At 33.0% G+C, this 23,177-nt stretch overlaps 1 protein-coding gene and 1 pseudogene across 2 annotated transcripts in view; both read left to right on the forward strand.

Annotated features, from left to right (window-relative positions):
• The first annotated feature begins 2,540 nt into the window (after positions 1-2,540).
• Positions 2,541-3,005, forward strand: LOC149412831 (thioredoxin pseudogene; annotated as a pseudogene).
• Positions 3,006-3,273: 268 nt separating this feature from the next.
• LOC149412832 (Fanconi anemia group J protein homolog) overlaps positions 3,274-23,177 on the forward strand; it is a 183,240-nt gene continuing 163,336 nt past the window's right edge. Inside the window, exons 1-3 of one of the 2 annotated variants that reach the window (XM_089644841.1) lie at positions 3,274-3,450; positions 4,892-5,378; positions 7,104-7,215. In XM_089644841.1, the coding sequence (XP_089500967.1) occupies positions 4,926-5,378; positions 7,104-7,215 (565 nt within the window). In that variant the 5' untranslated portion in view covers positions 3,274-3,450; positions 4,892-4,925. The remainder of the gene's footprint in view (positions 3,451-4,891; positions 5,379-7,103; positions 7,216-23,177) is intronic. The other variant, XM_089644842.1, reaches the window with a different exon arrangement.

The raw sequence follows: 23,177 nt of genomic DNA on the forward strand, positions 1-23,177 counted from the left end.
TTCACCCATTAGGGGTGATCTTGGCCATATACAATTAACATAACGTAACATATATAAACCAAACATAACATAAACATAACATAACATACTTAACATAAACGGTACAGAGTTGGTAACAGTAGGTTATCACAAAATTATAAAAATTGGAACCTGTGTACAATTGGGCGTTTTTCGTTATTTAACCAAAGATTTTTCTAAAATTAGTAGCGTTTTTTTTAAACAGAACTATGAAATAGGCAATCTTATAAACAAACACAACATATGAGAGTAAACAAATGTGATTACAAAACATAATGATAAACATAACACAAACATACCATGAACATAACATAAACATATCATAACATAACATACACATAACATATCATAAACATAAACCTACCATAAACATAACATAAGTATAACATAAACATAACTTAACAAAAACAATACAGAGCTGGTAATAATAGGTAATTACAAAATTATAAAAATAGGAACCTGTGCACAATAGTAGTGGGCGTTTTTTGTTATTTAAAAGAACAGATTTTTCCAAAATTAGAAGAATTATTTTTTTTAAAACATTACTATGAAATAAATATAAACAAATACATTTCATGCATGAAGTTTGGAATTGGTCATTGATAGGACACTCAAAAAAATTATGGTCCAGAACTTTAGAGTATAACATTATTAAGAAATGCGATATTTTGTGACATTTTTTGTTTATAATAGGTACTTACCTTGGTGTTAAGGGACCTACTTGACTTACTTTAACTAGTGATTCCTGACATTATGAAGAGTAAAAAATGATAATGAAATTATGGAATCCACTTTTTAAATTATTTTTTCAAAATATTTTATATATCGTCATTGACCACTCACCCTAGTAACTGACCACCTCTCACCCCGATCCTAACTGTCCAATCAATACCTTTTATTTTTTTGTGTTTTAAGTTATAAAAAAAACATAAAAAATGTCACCGGATTCTAAAATTTTATTTTAAATCTTACTCCTAATAAATCACTGGTTAAAGAAAGTCAAAAAGGAGAAAATAAAAAAATAAAAAGTGGGTGTGTCAAGCCTACGCAAGACAGAAGTGAAACTTCTAGTATTCCTCTCTCTCTATTTTCATTTCATCATCTCTATTTTCTCTCTTAGGTTAGTTTGAAAATTAGAGGTTAAATAATTCAACGACGAAGCATGGATTTGCTTTTTCTAATATTTTCTTATAGATGAATGACGTTTTTTTAATGTATAGTTCCAAAAATTTTCAATTTATTCACAAGTATACAATATTACATAAATAACAATATTACAATTAAAAATTACAAAGAAATTACAATGACAATTTACCAATCATGTGCCATTTTCATTGTCAATTTCATGAATATCATTTCCTAATGTCGTGATAATTGGGTTATGGTAACTAAAGTGCGATATATAAATTCGCAGTACACGTAGAATTTGGAACGATTTTCCGTTTTTTTGATGGAACTGGAGCAGGTGTTATAGCTTCAGCTACCGCAGATTGCCGAAGTTTTTGACGGTCTCTGTATGCTTTACAACGTTCTGCTGCCGTTTTAGCTTGAGGTTTGGGAGGCTTTAATTCTTTTTTCCGCTGTCTGTACCGCCTGTTGGCCATTGCTTTGATTGTAACGACATTCCTACATCATATTTCACTGTTAATATAATCTCGCCAATATATTAAACAATCCTATTCCAACAATACTACTATATTGTGAAATATTTATCAACTCTTATAGGTTATATTTACCTTATGTTAATGTCATCACTGTGTGAATCAGACTCTCCTCTTCTTTGGTGATTCTCAGGGGATATTTCCTCTTGTGCCACTGATGTGTTCATCACCTCTATCTCGTCACTACTCATTTTTAACACTGAAATTCTGTACCAAACCGTATGAACCACAATCAATTACGTATTTCACTCGTATTACACTCACGACGCAGTATACTAACCAAGCAGCTGATGCTTGGCGTGGCGCAGTTCGCTGGTGTCTGAGAGAGAGGAAAGAAGAGAAGAGAGAGAACGTTCGTGAGCGGCTCCCCCACCTCAACAAGCGCATATGGTGAGAGAGGGACAGTAAACGGTGAGCGGTGGTGGGGGTACCCGCATTTTCGTGTCGATCCTGACTCGGTTTTACTCCGTCCCCGAATAATTAATCCATTACGCGCCTAAAGAAGTTTCACTTCAAAAAGTAAAAAGAACATACTGTACCTATAGTGTAGGTACATACTGTAAAAGTTAAAATATTCAAATCGTAACTCATCCAATATAACATGTATATGTTTTTAATAATGATAATAAAGTTGTTTGAATGATTTATATAGCGCCCTTTTTGTGCAAAATCATCTCAAGGGCGCTGTAAAAATATATAGTGATATATGTCTACAATGATTTTTCTACCTACCCAACTAAGAACTTTGAAATCTCTCCAGAATATTTAAAACAGTTATTTGTCTTTAGAACTTAGATGGATATTCAGTTGTTTCTAAAATTTGATTTCTGAAAAATAGTGTCAAAATTAAATCATCGCAAAATGGCTTTAACCACAGTAATCAATGAGGGCCATTTCCAGGCCGAAATTGCCGGTGCCGGAATCAAACTGGTGGTCGTGGACTTCACGGCTACGTGGTGCCATCCGTGTATGCGTATCGCTCCCTTCTTTGAGCAATTGGCTGCTAAGTTCCCACAAGCGGTGTTCCTGAGGGTAGACGTGGATAAATGTGCCGACACTGCTGTGAGCCAGGGAATCAGCGCCATGCCCACCTTCCTTTTCTACAGGAACAGGACAAAAATTGACCTGCTCCAGGGTGCGGACTCTGCCACGCTGGAAAGCAAGGTGCAACAGCATTACAGCTTAGAAGACGACGCGGAAGAAGAAGAAGGAACCGCATCCGTAGTCGAGCCTGAAAAACAAAAAAATGTGAAAAAGTCTCGTGATGATCGTTTGAAAGGAATGGCTGAAAAAATTACTACAAAGACCACAAAACGTAAAGATTGATTGTTAGCGGGTACATAGATAAATAAAAATAATAACAAAATTAATTAATGCGTTTCATTTGTTTATAAATAATGTAGGCGTATCAAATTTACGGTTTTACTATAAAAAAGCTGTGTGCATAACAATAATGTAAAGTGCTTAATTCCCTACTTGCTAATTTCGAAATTTTTTTTAAGGCTGCCTGATATAATTATTTCTGGCAGCACTTTAATCCGTCCTAACTGCTAACTTCACATCGGTATTTTGCCGCTCCGGGCTGTCAAATAACTTTGACAGTTCTCTTTTAACAGAATTTGTTTACCGTTTTGCGCAAAAGTAATGTTTGTGTTTATACTACTATTTTACATCAAGTTAGCATACGATATTTATTGGAAGGTTCAACACGCGTGTGAATGTAATATATTATTTAAATTATCTCTGATATTAATCGTTGCGCTGCGGCCAGGTAAGCATATAACATAACCTCGTGTCTGTCGACTACCGGCGTATTTTTAACGCATCTTGATAACCTCTAACCTCTCGAGATGGTTATTACGTGTTATCGAATTACTTAAAACATTTTTACTTATTAAATATCTAATCAAACGCGTTAATGCATATCGTACACTATAGGGCAAATACATAGATATCATATTGTTCGTTCGGTTAGAAAGAGTCCTTGGTCACTGTTTCTGATTTCTCAGCCAATATTTTGGTACCTATTTCCCAAACGCCGCACTTTTAGGCATGTATTATGGAAATTACACTTTGTTTTAGCAATTACTACAAGAAACAAGTATTTACATGCACAAAATAGGTTCTTAGTTTGTGTTAATTAAGTAATTTATTCGTATTTATATTGAAACAAAACTTTCGCAGTTCTCACACCATGCAAAAAAGTCCAAAATGACAGCAAAGTGATAGTTTTAAGAGGTAAATTTTGAACTTTGAATAAAAATGGAATTGTAATGCACCTTTTATCTTCTATCTCGAAGTAAATCGTTGTTTCTTTTAGTAGTTAACACATTGTAGTCGGGAGCTTCAAACAATAGACTCTAGCCTACAGCGGGTGTTTTTCGCGATTAGCGCAAAAATATATCCTCATCCCTTTCGTTAGTATCTGAAGACATTTTTGAAGGGTAAAAGAAAATATCAATTAAATAAATTCCACTAAAAAACACGTCTGTTTTGTAACTCTGTATATCATAACTAAATCACGTGTATATTAGCGCCACTCTATCTTCACAAGTAACGAGTGCCGGGAATACATCCAATTGCTAAACAATTTTTGTGTTATCTCTCATTCAGGAAATGATTATTGTTATAACATCCTCAGGATTATCTCATAAAAGTAAAGGTCCAATGAATTTATAACACGTAATAAAAAAATAATAGGTACTCATATTCCCAGTACAACTAACAAACAATCTTTGAAATTTAACACGATAAAATTGCCTAATTATTGCAAGAGTATGTGTGGACATAAAAGAAACAACGGCTTATCTTTTTTTGTTACATGTGTGTGTAGTTTGTAATGTCTTCAAGCGTTTAGATTAAATAGTCACGGGAAACAATAATAATAATTTTCCTTCCTCGCCTTTGAAGTGGAGCCGGCGTAAAGGGTATTTTTACCCGTCCCGCCGATAAGCACCAGTCGGCCGCGTGGGTAAAAATACCATCCCCGCTCATAGTGTGTTAAGTTGAAACAAAGTGTGCCTTCCATAATCTGTGCATATTACGTGCGGCGGGATATATTTACCAAATTATTACAGGAACAATCTATTGAATATTTAAACTACTCTCCTGAGAAATGTTGATTTGAAATGATGTCAATTTTAACATAAACGGCACTGCAAAAATGATGCAAATATATATATTTTATTTATATCCTCTTATTTCCTTTTCAGTTCTACCCTTCATGCTTTACATTCAAAGGCAGAAATGATTTCAATAGAAGAAGACACCTCCTCCGATTGCGACAATGATATTGCTGAAGTTAAAACACCGGAGAAAAAACTGGTTGAAGTTATCGAGATTGTTGACTCTCCCGAAAAACCGGCGGCTGAAAACAGCCAAAACATTGATACCAACAACTTAAAAAGAGATGGCACTCGCAAGACCGGTTTTCAAAATTTTCTTGGAAAGTATATATATAAGGGTGAAACCGCAACAACAGCAAATAGTTTAAGCTTCGATCAAACGATTCAAGATAAAAGAACGCATATTTCCCTTGGTTCTGGAGATGCAAATGAAGTTCCTATCTTTTCGAATATCCCAACAGAAAATGCCACGGTCAAAGATTCTAATAAACCGTTCGATACCAGATACATAAGTGGGGTTAAGGTAGATTTTCCTGTGTCACCGTATGCAGCGCAGTTGGCGTTGATGAGCATGGTAAGTAAATACGCTGTTAACGATAATAGTTCTTAAAAGAACTTTGTATGAAGGCAGTACATGGTTTACTGGTAAAGCAGACCATTTTACCTATTAAATTCTTATGCGCTGGTTCAGCTTTAGTTTAGTTAAGCCTGTCTAGCCTGGTTCAAAGCCATTTTAACGTATAAGGGGGTATATCTATGGAATAGGGCTTCGATTTCTTGTTGAAGTTTTCAATTAAATATATTGGTGTGGGCAATGCTAATTACTTAATATACCCGATCGACGCCGAAAAGGCAAAAGGGCGTCAGCGAGAAATACAGTTTTTATTAGAATTTTTGTCTGATCAAAACTGTATATTTAACAAATTTTTGACTAAATTGTCGCTTACCCCCTTGTGCCTTATCGGCGTTGATATTATCGATTGTCGTTCATAAACTGAAAAGAGTGTGAAATCTATGTTAAATTTGGGGATCTGTACTAGGTGGATCTATCAAACATATTATTGCATATTAGTGCATGGGGTGAATAGTTTTTTAGGTATCGATTGTCATCTGGCCAGAAGGGGTTATCTTTTTTAAAATTTAATAAGATTCAGATACTTGATAACGTTCAGCTAAACCAAACACTTGGCCTGTCAGCAGGTGCCTATGAATTATAATTTACATTCATTTATGTTTTATACTTTTAATATTGATCTCAATATCTATACCAATTTCTATCATTACATTCATACATTTCGGTCCCCCCTTTAAATAATCCCCAATTTACCATTTACAGTATCAATGCCCTTCTTACAGCCATTTTTTCAACTTATATTTAACCTTATTCCTAGAGTTACATTTATTTAACATTATTTGGCAGTGAGTTAAATATCTTAGGTATATTGTATTCTTTGTTCTGAACATTAGGATGTTTTTGCGATTCATACAGAGTCAGCAATTGTGTACTATTGCAATATCGTCGGGCTCTGTGTAGTACACCCAGGTTTTGAGAGGTTATCATTACTTCGATAGAGCCCTTGGGCTTAGTCTGAGCTGGTGACATGAGATTACACAAAGTATGTCATTGGTTGTTTGCTTTTATTGAAGAAGACTAGATTATAATTTTGAACCCTTTTCAGCATACAAAATTTAAATTCAATGTGGATATTCTTACACTAAGATAAAACGCTCTTTAGGTAACCTTGCATTTTCTGCTTTAACGCCGTTCGAGCCATATGAAAAGAATAGAAATAGTGACACAATAGTATAATCGAAATAAATTAACCAAGATGGTTTTATTATTTCCATTAATTACACCAGTGGTTTTCAAAGAGTGATTCGCGAATCAAAGAGATACCCGCTGGGGAGTTGTGGTACATCAATAAATAAATTAAAAAATCGTTTTTAACTTTATCGTAACAAGCAAACAATGGTAATAATTTTACAAAGTTAGGTCATTAAGAGAAATAAAAAGTGCACCTAAGTAACACAAATTAATGCGACGGACCTACTTACCTAATTTGTCGAACCTCGGTTCTGTGCTTAAGACAGAGAGTATGGGTCATCTTCCAATTTTAGTTTGTTTCTTTATTTCGTTTTTATCACAACCATGGAAGAAAAGTGCACTTGTGCAAAGTCTGATATTTATGTGAAGTGGACACCATTTAACACATGAGATGGCTGGGGGGTCAAGGTGAATTTGTTTTGTTACTAAAAGGGGAAAACTGCTGAATTAGACTAATCTTGTCTTCCTCATCAGGTCATCAAAGGCATCAACCTTGAGCAGAACTGCTTGCTGGAGAGTCCTACAGGATCTGGGAAGACCCTGGCACTACTCTGCGCTTCACTGGCGTGGCAAAAGAAGGAAAAAGGTTAGTGGTTCCTCCTTTAATGTCTTGATATAGGGATTCGTCTGCACCGCAACGCATTAACACATCTCTAACTATCTACGTTTGTTTTGTTTGTCTTTATGTTCTTCATATAGGACTGCGATGCACAACAGGTGGCTATTTACAGCGGCCCACAGCCCTTTTTTGTTTGGTCCACTTGGCTAAATAAAATAAATTAAAATCTATAGTGTTAATTTATTAATTTGACAATAAGCCAAAAAAATTTTCAGCACTTTGTGCGCACTGTAGTTAATATTTTTAGGGGTTTTCCTTTTTATTTGGGTACACATTCAAATGTTGTTACTGAAAATATAGAAGCAACTGAAGTGTTTCTTTTTTATAGCAATCGTTCCGGGAGCTATGATAAAATCACACAAAACTTGTTTGTCTTCAATATTTTAAATCAACACCTCGAAAAGACAGCATTTATTGGTCATTGGAGATCTTTTTTTAAATGCATTCTTAATTGCTTTATTTAGTGGTTAACGCTTTACAAAATACAAAATTCTACTAAACCAAGCTTTATTTTAAAACTTAAAAATTATATATATATTTTTTTAAATTTGATATGGCATCTAAATATTTAGCATAAGTTTTTATCAAGTTCAATTTTTGAGGTAGGTGTCTAGGTATCTAGTTAATTAAAAAAAAAATGTAATAGGTAGCTACATATATCTCCACTGGCTCCGTACGGGGCATTTGTAAAGTATTCACATAAAATAAAATATACACTGGCCACGCCATCAACTTATATAATATGTCATAATCATGTCAATCTGATAAATTGGCTATCCGTTTCATGAGAATCACTCATATAGGGAATATCTCCGAAGGCGTTGCAAGGTAAATTATTAGGCCATTGTATGTAATATTTGTGGACGGTCTTTTTGAGGAGAGGAAGGAGTGAACATGGGTTTTGAAGAGACTCATGTTGTAGGAGGGAAAAATCCCAGAGGGCGGCAAATCATTCCATAGCCCAGTCGTATAATGGTTCGTAGCCTAGTTGAACTTAAGAACGAGTCGTAGAAGCGATCCGTTCTCTTGTGACAAATGTCAACTGTGTACATATGTTGAGCTCTCGTTTGGCGTGTTTCCTGAGTATGCATCGGTGCCGAAGGGGTCAATGATGCTAGTTCCTCGAAGCACAAGGACAGCATACCCACCTGACCCCTGTGCCCTAAAGATTTCAATCCGCTTGTTAAGATAAGGGAATCTATCAAACGGACCGTCCGTTTCTGCACAGAGTCAAAGGTTTTTTCCTAGTATTTTGGTGCTGCAGACCAGGAGTGGCTGCTAAATTCAACAGTGGGGTGCACTTGTGATTTGTACAGGGTCTGAGGGTCTGAGGGTCAGGGGATGATCGATAACTGAGTATGGTTGGATTTTAAAGCATGTGTGAAGTGATAACCATAATATCTTATTTCTTTTCGCTGTTTGTTATGTGATCCATTCCATGTCTATAAAATGTTTGAGAAATTGATTATGTACTAGTAATATCTGTAGGGATTTAGTTGCACATTTTACAGATACTTTTTTTACAACGTTTTATCTCTTGATAACAGAATTTGATTTAAAACTCTGTTAATGTGTTTTTTTACCAATAAATACGTTTTTTTTTAAAATTAATCTAGACTAACAAAAGTTGTATAGGTATGTACACTTGTATATTCATGCTCGACAGTTTGGCTCAAACTAACATGTTGATTTGGAACCATGCTCTTTGTGCGTCCACACGCTCGAGCAGCTCGACACAATACCATAGATAAACCACCAAGACGCTTAGTAAAATCGCAAATTTCTGTCAAATGTCGAGCAAAATTTACGGCTCTTAAATCTTTTTCTTATCGAGCCGTTCCCTCCGATATCGAACAAAAAAGCATGGAGCGACAAGGTACATAAGTCAAGACATGTTTGAGTGAGAAAACCATGGAGCATGAATGAGCATGAATACATAGCTTAACTAAGTTTTTTAAACTGGATTGTTCACATATAAGTGAGAATATCTATGAAAACCCAGTACATATATAAATAAATAAATTATATTAGATAAGCGCTCTTCTACTGCAAGCTTTTGCATGTGTACAGATTATGATAATTGTGAATTGACTGTGTTAATAAAAATATTATATATTGTTTTGGTGTTTGATTCGTAGAACTCCATTTAATTTTTTTAAATAAATTTAAAATAAATCAAATTTAATAATGTTATAATAATTATTAAGTTCTGCAAGTATTTCTGTAATTTTTACAGTTTTTAATGTGGCCATTATCAAACTGTCAACAGTTTGATAATGGCCTCAAAATCCGAAAAAGCTGTCACATTAAAAACTGTAAAAATAACAGAAATACCTTAATAATTATTATAACATTATTAAATTTGATTTGTTTTAAATTTATTTAAAAAAAAAATACAAATATTATACACGGTGTCCGGAAACTCGTAGTACAAGCGGGAAACTGGAGAATCTACACCACATGGGGAACCCAAAAAAACATAAAGTTTTTTGATTTGAGCATTTTCGAAAAAAAAAAAAAAAAAACCAAAAAAAAATATTTTTCGGCTATTTTAGGGTTAAAGTTTTTTCTGGTGTTTAGGGTTGAATAACAGATGTTTTAACCCTGCAGAGCAGAAATATTTTATGATTACACCGGGTTAAATGAAGGGTGATTTCAAAATAATGCTTCAAATCCGAGTTTCTTCATTTGTTTTACTTTCAAATAGTTTTAATTAGTTGGGTACTTTGATCTTCAGTAATAATTTATAAGAATTTGATTAAAAAAAAAAAAAAAAAAAATCAACTTGAAACTCGATTTACTCGATAACGAAAGCTCAAATAAAAAAAAAATATACTACAAAATCGACTCCAAATGTGATGTAGATTCACCAGTTTCCCGCTTGTACTACGAGTTTCCGGACACCCTGTATATTACTAGCATGGACTTATAAAATTGTAGGATTTGTGAAGCTGAAAGCATTAATAAAATAAACCACCTGTACCCCGCTACGCGTTGCTGCGGTTCAGTCTGTCCATGCAGATAGAGACACAATAGCGTGTGTTGCTTTTACGTCCAACAGATGTGCGCTGTTTTTCAAAAATGTCACAGGTGACATCTATATAATATAGGTATATAAAAACACATGCGTATTCGAATGCAACGTTGTGTCAACATTACAAAGCAATCAATGAAGAACTTTCGATTTTGAACAAATGAGCATTTATATAAATTACGATATCTGTCAAACATTTAAAGAAATGAAATACACATTTGAAATAATGAATTTTTAATCAATAAAATAACTTTGGTACCTACTTTATCGCTTGTCTGATATGATTTATACTTTTCGATTCCAATTTTAAAAATTAAAAGTTAGTTGAACTTGAATAATTTTACGCGTTACACTGGAATAGTAGGCTGTAGGTCGTGGGTAGCGGAATTAGATGGGGAAGAAAAAGGTGGGGAGTTGCTATTCAGATCTGGTCACCAAACACGGCTAAAGCCATTTCAAGCAATTTAAAAAAATTAAGAATGGTGTTCTTTTACCAGAGTATCTTCCACTCTGAAACGTGCTGCAAATATCCTATAATATATCATATATGAATCAACTAAATTAAATGTAATCATTTCCTCCCCCTCCCCATTGCCAGCATTATATAATATGGGAGCAGTTGGGACTCTGAAAAAAAGTTATTCATGATACAATATAATGTCATGTTTAGATGGTTCCATGACAACTCAGGACAGTGGCAATTCAGCACACTTTTTAAAAATGATATTACGTCATTAAGCCTGTGTGACATACCACGCTATAAGAGCGTTATATTATCATGGCTTGACCTATTTCAACATATCGCTCGCCATACATTCCCATTGGTTGTGTATGGTGAGCGATACGCTGAAATAGGCCAAGCCATGATGCATATAGCGTAATGTGTTTACACCTTGAAGCGACGAAAAATATGCCTATAAACCTAGCCTATTTAACATAGTTTCTTTTATTCACTTTTTATGACTTTACATCACTTTTCAAGAGTGTGTTGAATTACCACTGTCCTGAGTTTCCCGGTTATCGTTTAAATTTAGGTTGAACAGCTTTAATTTCTTTTTATGCTTAGTTTTTTTTTGTATTTTTCTACACGGAGAAAAATAGTATTTCTGGTTTATTAAAATCCTGCAAAAAACGTGATAGCCTGCCACTTCCTGATAAAATTTAAGTACTTTCATGATATTTCAATTTTAGGCTTGGAATTCCTTTAGAAACAATAGATTATGATTTCTTATTATATTCATTGAAATTGCTGTTAAATGATAGAAGAAAAATTTTTGATCTTATATTTTTATACAAAATTATAAATTATCAGTTGGATAGCCCTGACATATTAATGTTGATTCAATTTCATGTACCTACCATTAGATCAAGGTCCTCTAGTATGTATTATTGTGACAATTATACCACAATCTCAGGATATACCTAACTCAGTTACAAATAGATTGCACGCACTTGGAAATCGCATATACTTTTAATATTCCCCCTGTAAAGTATAAAGCTGCACTAATAACACATTTTAACGCCACTTATTTTAATGAGGTCACTACATAACAGGCTATTGTCGTTGCTTCTTTCTTTACTGTTATTTTATTTGTTATGTTTTAACTAAATTTAATTCTTTAATTTTTCTCATCAAAATTTAACACTGCACTATGTATATGTAAAAAAATAAAATAAAAACTTTGTATGTAAATGGCACTTGTGCCGTAAATTCTAAATAAATAAATGATATATCGGAATACGTGTTCGTGCAGCTGCGTTTGTCCTAATAATATTCAATGCGAAAAATTCTGTACAATCGGATAAATATTGTGTAGGTTTAAAAATTTTCATGTCATCCGCGTAGTAATAATAATAACATGGCATTTATATAGCGCAGTTTAGTGTCGTTTCATTTCAAGTGCGATTTACTATAACAAACTTAAAAACGGTAATTTATTATTAGTGGTCATGTTCTTAAAATTATTCCCACAGTGTGCCTTACCCAATACAGATCTAATAATAGTAACACGAACTATTTTGAAACATAAATGTCATTTATGTAAATATTAAATAAGAGCGGTACTATGGATAACATGAAGTAATAATAAATATATTGTGTACCTAGCATAGACATATGAATATTAGTAGACCTGCCCTAAGTGATTAAAAGCGTATTATCCCCACTCCCCATACCGGTTCCATTGGAGCCGGCTGGGCTCGCGTATGGCCTCAAGTGAAATTTGAAAACGTGACGTCATCATTCTTGTGCGAACTATGGTCGAGGCATCATCGGTTCATTTTACGAAATAACACAGCAAAATGTTGACTTGTACTATGAAAACTTGTAAAAATAGATGTGAAAAAGAGAATAAACCCAATTGTCGTATTACATTCCATATATAAGCATTATTTTACTTTATTTTAAGCATATTCACATCGTATAATATAGATCAGTTTTAGAAACATATACTATCACATCGAGAAACGTCTGGACGCGAAACACAAAGCTGGTTGGTTGCTGGGAAGTAAATTATGAACATTTATAAAAGTGTCTTAACTAAATACTTAAACGAAATATTCGACTCTGAAAATAGAACCGAATTTTTTTGCCGAATTTGGACTTCGCAAATTTGTTCATAACGTGGCGAGTAATTTGCGCTCCCATGTAAAAATGTCTATTCATTCAAAAGCAGATTTTACTTTTAAGAAGTAAATGGTGATATTATAATGCGAGATGCCTATTTACTGTCAGATTGATTTATTGACGAATCACAGTCAGCCTTGCGCCCTTCGTTCTTCAACAGTTGATTTTACCCCTCGCCATTATCTTCTCGTCTATTAATTCCTATGTCTGTGGTACCTAGTGTTTTTTTCTGAAATAATTATAAACATATTGCAAATACTCTAGCGATTCCGTTCAACTACTCATGTTAAAGTCGAAATGCTATTGACTTGCCTACCAATGGTCAACATCAGTGGGAACACAACACGTCAACCGGTTTAATTGTTGGCAGATGAATCATCTAGATGCCGTAAATATCGACGATTAATTTAATTAATTCATGATATATATGTATACTTTTCTATAAATTCAGCTAACCCATTGGCGCATTTTGCACCCGTGTTCTAAAATTAATCATGAAACACCCTAATATTATTTATTAATTAATTAACGGACTTACTTCCAATATGTTACAAAGCGACACGAGATTTGGGACAATGTACAATGCAAGAGTAGAGGATGGTATATGAAAGCAGAGACAAACAGGGAAAACATAAGAAAATAGAAGTGTCAATAGAAGTCAAGTCAACACCTTGCTTAAACTAAAGTGATACAAAATATCCCCAATTGCATAGTGAGCGACAAAAAACATTCTGACTTATACCAAAAAAATCATGGTCTTTACGTGAGTTGACCATTCTACATATTCTGGACTGGTGAATTATAAGCAGTCGAATGTTGATTGAGGAAGATCAGTTCTTTATTTCTGAGTCTACGGGAAGGTATATTGAACGAGATGAGTTCTAGTACCTAGGTAATGTAGGTGAGTCAATAAAATTGTTGATAATTTTAATGAAACAAATGTGATCAGATTTTTTCCTGGGTCTTCTAAAGGAGAAAGGTTTAGAATTGGTTCAATTTCATAATACGAGTAATTAAACCTCTTTCTAATCTTAGCCTCCTAGCAATCCCTTTTAGGAACCGATGTTGAACGGACTCAATATGATGAATATGGATAGCATGAAAAGGAGACCATATAACACAAGCATATTCAAGATAGTCAATATATATGAATATTATAATTTATAATAATATTTATAGAACTTACTTCTTCTTCTGACGCTAGTAAAAATAAAAAGAGTATCTTTCGATGTATTTTCAAATATATGTGTGATTAAGACAGTAGTTATAGGCCTTAGTCGTAAGTCACTAGATATAAGTCTTAGATGTTAATCACTAGTTTTAAGTCAGTAGTTTTAGTATTTATTATTTAATAAATATATTTTTACCGCGCCCTTGAGGTGTTTTTCACGAAAACGCCGCTATATAAATTAGCCAAATATCATTATCGTACAACCCCCGGGCCCTGGGGTACACCCGTGACGATTTCCACTACGCAAGATGCGAAACCATTAAAAACCGTGATTTGGTATAGTGACAGAACGATTTATTAGAAAATCCATCAATTCATTCGTTAAAGGCCCGCAATCCCGTTTTTAACAGGAATACGAATAATTTGAAGAGCTTTTAATAAATTAGCAATATTTTATGTCAGCAGGTTTTCTCGTGTATTAATTAAATAATATTGCAAATTTTACATAAGCAGGTACTATTTCTTTCTTTAATTTTATAACTAACTAACTAACCATCACGCCGTTTCCCCGAAGGGGTAGGCAGAGAGGACGGACCGCCAAACAACTCGGGTTTGGCACACTCCTTGCCTCATTCTCACTTATACATCGTCTCATACATACTCTTCTATTATTGACTCTTGACATGGCCCGACTCTCAGATACTCCGATAAATAATCAGATACTCCGATACTGGAGTATCTGATTCACTTGGTCGTGCCATGTCTTCCTCGGGCGTCTCCGACTTCTGCTACCATTCACATTTGCATCGTCTATTCTCCTTACACTCCTTTCTTCGCTCGTTCGCTCTACATGCCCAAACCATCTAACTCATTACGCTTACATCAGCCTTGCACGCCATACATGGTTTTACCACACATACGCTACAGGGATCTCATTTCAACAGCGTTCAATCTAATTTCATTTAATTTTATTTTCTGCGTAATGCATAATATGTGTTGACATCGTTGCATTGGTACCATAAACAAATCACCATTAGCATAAAAATAAAACGAACATATCCGCCCATAAAAAGGAGATAGTGCTATCAACTTTTAACAGCGCTTTTCTTTATTAGTATCGGAACTATAAAATACTCCAAATAATAATTACTTATTAATCCTTCGAAAGTTCGCGTGTTCTGAAATATCGTTGAATAATGCCGTGCATTTAAACTACCACAAAGCCTGACTCTTTATTTAAATTCCATCGGAATCGAATTAAGTTTATGATCCTGTGTTAAGTTCAAATAATTATCTTTTTTAATAAATAGCACGATATTCGGCACTGATTTATCAATAACAGAATGGTCCTTGCTGTGCCAGACATTACCGTGACAGTAGCAATCCTTTGAATGCAAGGCAAAATGATTCGTTTTTTTTTTTAAATTACCTTAAAGACACGAGTTAAAGCACTACGAGTAGATTCGGTTTAAATACATAATACATTATGTTAACCCATCGGGTTAATTTGTTCGCTTTTGGGAACAGCTCATATGGTCTCATAGAAATCCTTGTGTCCCTTACTGTCATAGTTAGAAATATGAACTAAACGGTATTAGAAAGAGAAAACACCAAGCTTTATATTCAAATACAGATGATAACCACAGAAGAATTAAAATGTAAACCTCTATGAAATTAAAGGTTCAGAACGTAATTTAAAAAATAAAACGACAAAAAAATTAAGTTGTGATGATTTTTTGTAATAAATTTGTCTAAAAAAGTGTTTTTATTTTAGTTATCAGTAATTTTACTTCAGTGTTAGGACGAAAAAATTTTAAGTCACCATTTTTTATTTTTCTCGTTTGTCTTCAATTTTTGCGTTTGAAAAAATTGTATGTTTATTTCTAATAGTAAAATTTGATAGCGTATTTCATTACCTTTCAAAAACGGTGTTTAGTTTTCGTAAACGTTCAGAAATATTCCATTTATTCGGATTTTTTGCAAAGTAGAAATACACACATAATCTCCGACCTACGGACAGCGTCTTTAAAAAATATAACGGTCAATGTGCCAGAGGCCTGGGGGGTTAAAACAAAACGAGCTTATCAAGATAGCTCCAAAAAGTGTATTTCTTTTCTGCCAACCGCGTAAAAAGTATATTTCTTTTCTGCCAAACAGTCACACGTTGAGGATAGAGAGGCTTTTCAACAATAACTCTTGGGTTTTCCGACCCCAGATGCGACAATTTTGCTTGTTGACGAAGCCACCGAGGTGGAAATGGGCCTCATCACTCAAGATGATTTGCATTTGATTCACTCAAGTGAATTTTAATAATTTCAATGCGTTGTTGAAGTGTGTATCGTTCCATTTTTATTAATGGCGTAGTTTCTACTTGTCAAATGTCAAAAAAATAACAGTTTCAAAAGTAACATCTACCGAAATAGCAGGCTATTCAAAATGACACCTCTTATTGGAAAACCCTGTATATGTATATATAAACAATCGCTCGAGTAGATACATACCCTGGTACCTCTGCTAAGTCACCAAACGTAGCGAACCACTTAGGGTGACCCATGGCAAAGGTGTTGGTGTCCCTGCCCCGGTGTACCTGTCTCCCAAAATGAAATGATGATTATGATTTTTTATTAAAGGTAAACATATTTGCAGGACAAGGTTTTATGCAAAGCACAAAGGATAGCAAATTATAAAAAAGCAATAATTATCAGCCTAAAACACAAATATAAATTGAAAAAATCTTCCTAGAAAAAATAAACGCTTTCCCGTCGGCGGCATTTACTTTTTCTCGGAAGATTTTCCATTTTTTTATTTAATCTTTTTCGATCCAAACAGATTGATCATACGATCTTAAGGTTAAACGCAACGCTCGTTGTATTCTACGTGTTCACAGATGGCGTTAATTAATTAATTTTGTTTAAATACGCTTTTGCAAGGTATTGCTTTACAGTATTAAGACAAATTATTTGTTTGCGCCCTCATATACGCAATATGAATATGAATAAATAGTTTTGTCCATATAAAAACTGAATTCTATCGAGAAAGGCATACAAATACAATATTGGATTGAATCATCGGTAAAATATTGTATTCGTGTGCCTTTCTCGAAAGAATTAAGTCTTTAAACGAACAAAACTATTGATTCATATTCATATTGCGTATATGAGGGCGCAAACAAATGATTTGTCTTAATATTGTAAAGCAATACCTTGCAAAAGCGTATTTAAACAAAATTAATTAATTAACGCCATCTGTGAATACGTAGAATACAACGAGCGTTGCGTTTAACCTTAAACGTTCAATTTTTTTTATGGCCACTTTATTAGGTTTCTATGAAAAGGCTCACCTAGCGTGTTCCATTTCGTTGTCAGATTTTATAAAATAGCATGATGTGCACTGTTCAGTGCATAGTTTCGCCATTAAGTTCACGAAGCTTACCATTTGGAGGTTTCGTGGTTGGCCGTGTCACTTTTTACCTTATACCCAACGCATTTGTATATTGTATTTCTTGTACTACGAATAAAATTATAAATGCATTGTCGTTTTTCTCCCCCCAGATGGTGAGGGGTGGTTTTAAACCGTTACTTTTGACAGTTTAAGGGTAGTTAATAGCGATAGTTTAAAGGGTGGATTTCACATTCAATTTTGGAGAATCGATTAGGCGGTGGCTTTTCTTCAATTTTAAAATATTCTCGTCTCGGTTGATGCATACACATTTTACAAAAAAATATAATGATAACAGGGAATAATTTACTCGAAGAAGTATGCTTTCATTTAATTACTTTTTTATTTATTTTATTTTGTTTTAAGTTCACACTATATTAGGAAGGAAACCGAACAAATCAAAACAGTGACAAATCCTAACACTTTCTAAAAGTGATATAAAGTCATGAAAAGTGATGAAAAAAAAGCTAATTTAACTGGGAAAGGTTAGACTTTGAGGTTAGTTTTTTTTAAAACACTTTAATTTTTTGTTTTTTTTTTCTTTTATTTATTTAAGTACTTAGTGATAATAAATTACAAAATAATAACAACATAATTTATAATATTTTATTCCCAGTGAGTTAAATAAAAAATCATTTCGGTAAAGACAACATTAATTAACATTATTAAAATAAAATAAACTTATTTTTACATAAGAAAACGAATTAAAAAGGGAGTTCAACAACAACAACAGTGTGCATAGATTTTAAAACATACTCAACACAATAAACCCTTAATAATATTATTTTTAAACATGTTCTGATGTTTAATTATTATCACTGTTTGGTAATGCCTTAAGAGGGCGAAACAGCTGTCACGCGTAATAATAATTACTCAGCAGGACTTGTTTAAAAATAAACTGTTTATTGCAAATTACTTTATATCAAGTTCTGATTGACCATAACAAGTTCTGATTTATCACTGTTTTGATTTGCATTGGAACCATTAGAACAGAACAGGTATGGAGGTATGTGATTTACTGCTTATAAATAATAGGCGTCTGAATGGAAAAAAGATTATATACTTGCTGTGTATTGCACCTGAAATTTTACCGAAACGGAATATAGCCAATTGGTTTTTTTAATCATAACTACTATGTTCTCATTTTCTGGTACTGAAGTGCGTGTTCAATTTAAAGAACTAAACTTACCACTTATCACGCTCAAGAAATCTGGCAGTTCACAACGTGTTCTCTGCGCGAAATAACTCGATGCGTCACTCGTAAAATTTTGTTTATTCTTCTGGCTACCTCTCCCATCGGAGGTTGACCATCATCAGTGCATTCTTCACCGATTACGGGCGATTAAAAATCATTACAATATTCTAATATTATTGAAGTTTTCTGAAAAATCGATGTAAAAATTCAATTGAAGATCTGTAGCTCCTGTAGATCCATTGCAGCTCCTTAAAATATATTATAATATACTAGTGGACCCCGAAATACTTTGCTATTGCTATTATCTTTCTGGGGCGTGTCCGACTTCTTCCACTATTCACTACTGTATACCACAATGTTACTGTTAAAAAACTACATTAGCTATTGTATACCACAATGTTACTGTTAAAAAACTACATTAGCTATTGTATACCACAATGTTACTGTTAAAAAACTACATTAGCTATTGTATACCACAATGTTACTCTTAAAAAACTACATTAGCTATTGTATACCACAATGTTACTGTTAAAAAACTACATTACATCGGCTTTAATTCGACTTCTTATCTTATTCCTATGCAGAGGTATTGTGTTAAGAAACCATTTAAACCACCCTCTAAACACTCCTGGAACTAATAAGAACAAACGTTTAAATTTTAAATTTATTGCATTAAATGTAAACAATCCAGCGTTGTTAATTTAACATTAACAAGCACTGAATTCGCTAACCACCGCTACTTGTAAACCAACCCTTTACTTTTAACCGCGTTTAAAGGTCGAATTATTGTTATCATTTTGAATTCAGTTAACGTAATTTACTTTCTCGTCTCACGCACGGACGTCACGGTATGTCGTACAAGCCTATTTAGCCTCACTATTATTCTTTAAGGCGAAGCTTAGTGCTAAATCACTATTTTGATTAATCTTTATAAGGAATTGGTGTACATTATGAATACCAAAAAATATACTTTAGATAAATTGAAAGTTTTCCTAACGTTTCGCTTGAGTAGAATACAAATAAAAATATAAATTACTCAATAAAAAATATAAATGTAAACTACTAAAAAAAACATTTTTTCAGAAATGTATGAACGGGTCAAGGAAACAACTTAAAAAAATACAGTATTATAGCTAAGATTATCTGTGACAGTTTCACTTGATAAACTTTCTTGCTTTCTTATAAAATTATTTACAAAATAAATAAAAACCAGTTTTGTGCTTGAAATCGAACGTTTCTAGACTCCGTTTGTCAAGCGATTTTAATGCCTATTACCTACGATATAAGGTATACCAAGAATATACACATTTTTGGCTTGTAGCTTCCTCTTAAAACTTCAGTGTTTATGAAACCTATGTGTGATCATCAACATGGAAAATTGGAATAATAGTGCCTTAACGAGTATTTAAGATTAAAAGTATTTGATCTTTGACCACTTTTATGTCAGGACTATAAGCTCCTCGACTTGGAAAAAATATATTTTATTTGATTTGTACTATTTCACGCGTAATCATTTAAATAAAATTCTATTAGGATAGATTTAGCATTTATTTATTTATTCTTTTTTTTATCAAAATATCTCCCGAGTAAAAATAAATGTCGCCGACGGGAATTGAACCCGCGCCTTCTGATGTTCGGTCAGACGATCTGGACCACTGAGCCACGTCGGTTTATTTCCAACCTGCCAAATAATTCAATATGTACTAGTACTTCAATCAACAATTACTGCTTATTATATTTCTTCCACCTGTAAACAACCAACTTTATTTTAGTAGGAAAGGCTTTGTTAGTGCTAAATTTCTCACTAGATGGCGTCGAGACATATAATATCTACATTTGTTGGTGAAATGTTTTGACTTGTCAAATATTATTATTTTTTTTAATGTTAAACTAATGTTTATAAGACAAAATAATAATAAAATAATTTATTATCCTTTTTGCTATACATAAAAACCTTGTCTTTTAAACATTAGTTTATCATTAAAAAAAAAACAAATGTTTAGTACGTTCATATAATTATTTAATATTTTTGGTCACTAGACCTAAAATTCCCCCCACATTTCACAAAGTCAAATAATATGTATTATCAACACGTCTTAAATCAGTTAAAATAATTATTATTACACATCATAGAAACAATGAAAAAAAATTAGATGCTTACCTAACTTATCTCTTATATTGTAAACATGAAAGTAATAATTTCCACGATGCTATGAATTTAATTTTATGTAAAAAGTCATTTCTCCAATGATATGAATTTATTGTTATGCATTTGTATTACATTACCTAATTCATATGAACTAAACAAATTAATATTTGAAAAAAGTATTTCATCTAAGAAACATGAATATAAGGAAAAATAAATGTAAAAATTCGTAGATGTATTTTATTTCAAATTGGTTGATAAGTACTTGGTAGATACCTTCTTTCCAATTTGACATTTTATTAAGAAAATCCTAGCTTTTTCTCTTATACTCACTAAAGAGAGAATAAATGGCATTTTCCTTGGAAATATAATTTAAGTTGAAATGTTATATTTCAGTTCTGATCTTATAATAGGATTTTATTTAAATTATATTTTTCCAACGAGGCCCAATGACGTATGTTACATTTTTTTTCGTACATTATTGAAAAAGCAATCTTTTACAGATGGTTCCATGATAACTCAACAAAGTGACAATTCAACCCACCTTTAAAAAGTAATATAAAGTCATTAGAAACGATGAAAATCAAACAATTATCAAATAATTAAACCTAACCTACATAACCCAGTTAACAATTTTTTGTTTCATCACTTTCCATGACTTTATATAAATTTTTAAAGATGTTATGAATTATCATTTTGATGATTTATCCGGTCACCGTTACAGATGTATACATTTATCCGCGCAGCTGGGGGCGTCGCTACAGTAGATATTTTACTCGGCTCCACATGTTTGTAAATGCGCACACTCTCCAGAATGGCAGATACTTTCAGTATCGCCGTGTTAAAAGACCGCCATTCAGAATCGAAAGTGAGGAAAATTTAAAGTTAATTCTGGCGCACGGAAACGCCCACGCACTCTTCTATCTGTTTATCGCATCACTGTAGGCGAGTATATTTCTTGTGTAGTATACCTAAAACAAACACGGCCTCCGTGGTCGAGTTGTAAGTTTCTCGACTAGCAAACCGAAGGTCGCTGGTTCAAATATTGGCGTGCGCAAGTAAATTTTATTTGATGAATTTTTTCACAATGTATAAAATAAAAATATTGTATATTTGCGGCGCTTTAGTATACTCTCGGTATAACCCTGATGTATTTGATTAATTGGTGTTATTTCACAATTTATGATTTAAAAATAATATTTAGTACCTATACTTGCGGCACGTTCCAAAGTGGAGAATACTCTCAGTATCGCCCTGTTGTAAGACCGTTATTCCGAATTAAGTCGTTGGTGAAATTGCTTTAGCTGAGTTTGGTAACCAAATCTGAATAGCCATATACTTCCTTACCTTCCTCCCCAATACTTTCAGCTTTGCTACATACCTCAATTAGGGATGACATAGTACTATTGACTGGCGTCATATATTTTTCATCAGCAATCAGTCTATTTTCGGTTGTGGGTCTGTCTGTGAATGCTTGTATCTCGGATTTAATATAAGTTTAATTAAAAAAAAAAAATTAAATGTGTCAAGAATTCAGAGACAAGCGATAAAGTACGTAGGGCGTATGTGTCAGACAAGCGATAAAATACCACATTTTTTTAAGAAAAGAAATCTTTTTTTAAATTTATTTTGCTTAATCTTGACAAGTAATGTCAGATTTCGTAATTTTTCAAAGGTCGGCGCTTTTTCCATTTTCAAGAAAGCGTTATTTACCTAGTTAATATCCCGTGATTTTTACGGGTCTGCGCGAGTTTATTAAGTGGAATACAAAAGTCAAAATTTATAATATTCTTAGTGTGCCTTAAATCATCACGAATATAGGTACCTAATAGACATAAAAATCACTCGGCAAACGAAATCTAGAAACGGTCGATTTTCGCGCAAAAGTGGTTTTTATTTATTTTGTGAATATTTTTATAAGAGAGAAAAAGTTTAATCAACGGAAAATATCATAGATAATCATAGCCATAAAATTTTATTTTAAAAATATGGTTTCTACATGTGTTCATACAATTTTAGTGAAAAAATACATTTTTTGGTAGTTTACGCTTGTATGTTTTATATGCTTATGCTTGTAAGTAATTAATATTTTTATTTTATTCCTGCGAAACTATAGGAAGAGCTTCAATTCAACCAAAGCATATATTTTTTAAATTCATAATGTAAACCGATTCGTAGTAAAAATTAATCGAAAATAGTGAATTTACATTAAGTATCGCCTTTAAAAATACCTTATTATTGCTAATATTTTCTGTGACAGTTTCACTTGATTTAACATTTTTTCTTTCTTATAAAATTATTTACAAAATAAATAAAAAA

This window comes from Hesperophylax consimilis, chromosome 22 (genome assembly GCF_061612785.1).
Source record: "Hesperophylax consimilis isolate HC1 chromosome 22, BYU_Hcon_1.0, whole genome shotgun sequence".
NCBI classification, from domain to species: Eukaryota; Metazoa; Arthropoda; class Insecta; order Trichoptera; family Limnephilidae; genus Hesperophylax; species Hesperophylax consimilis.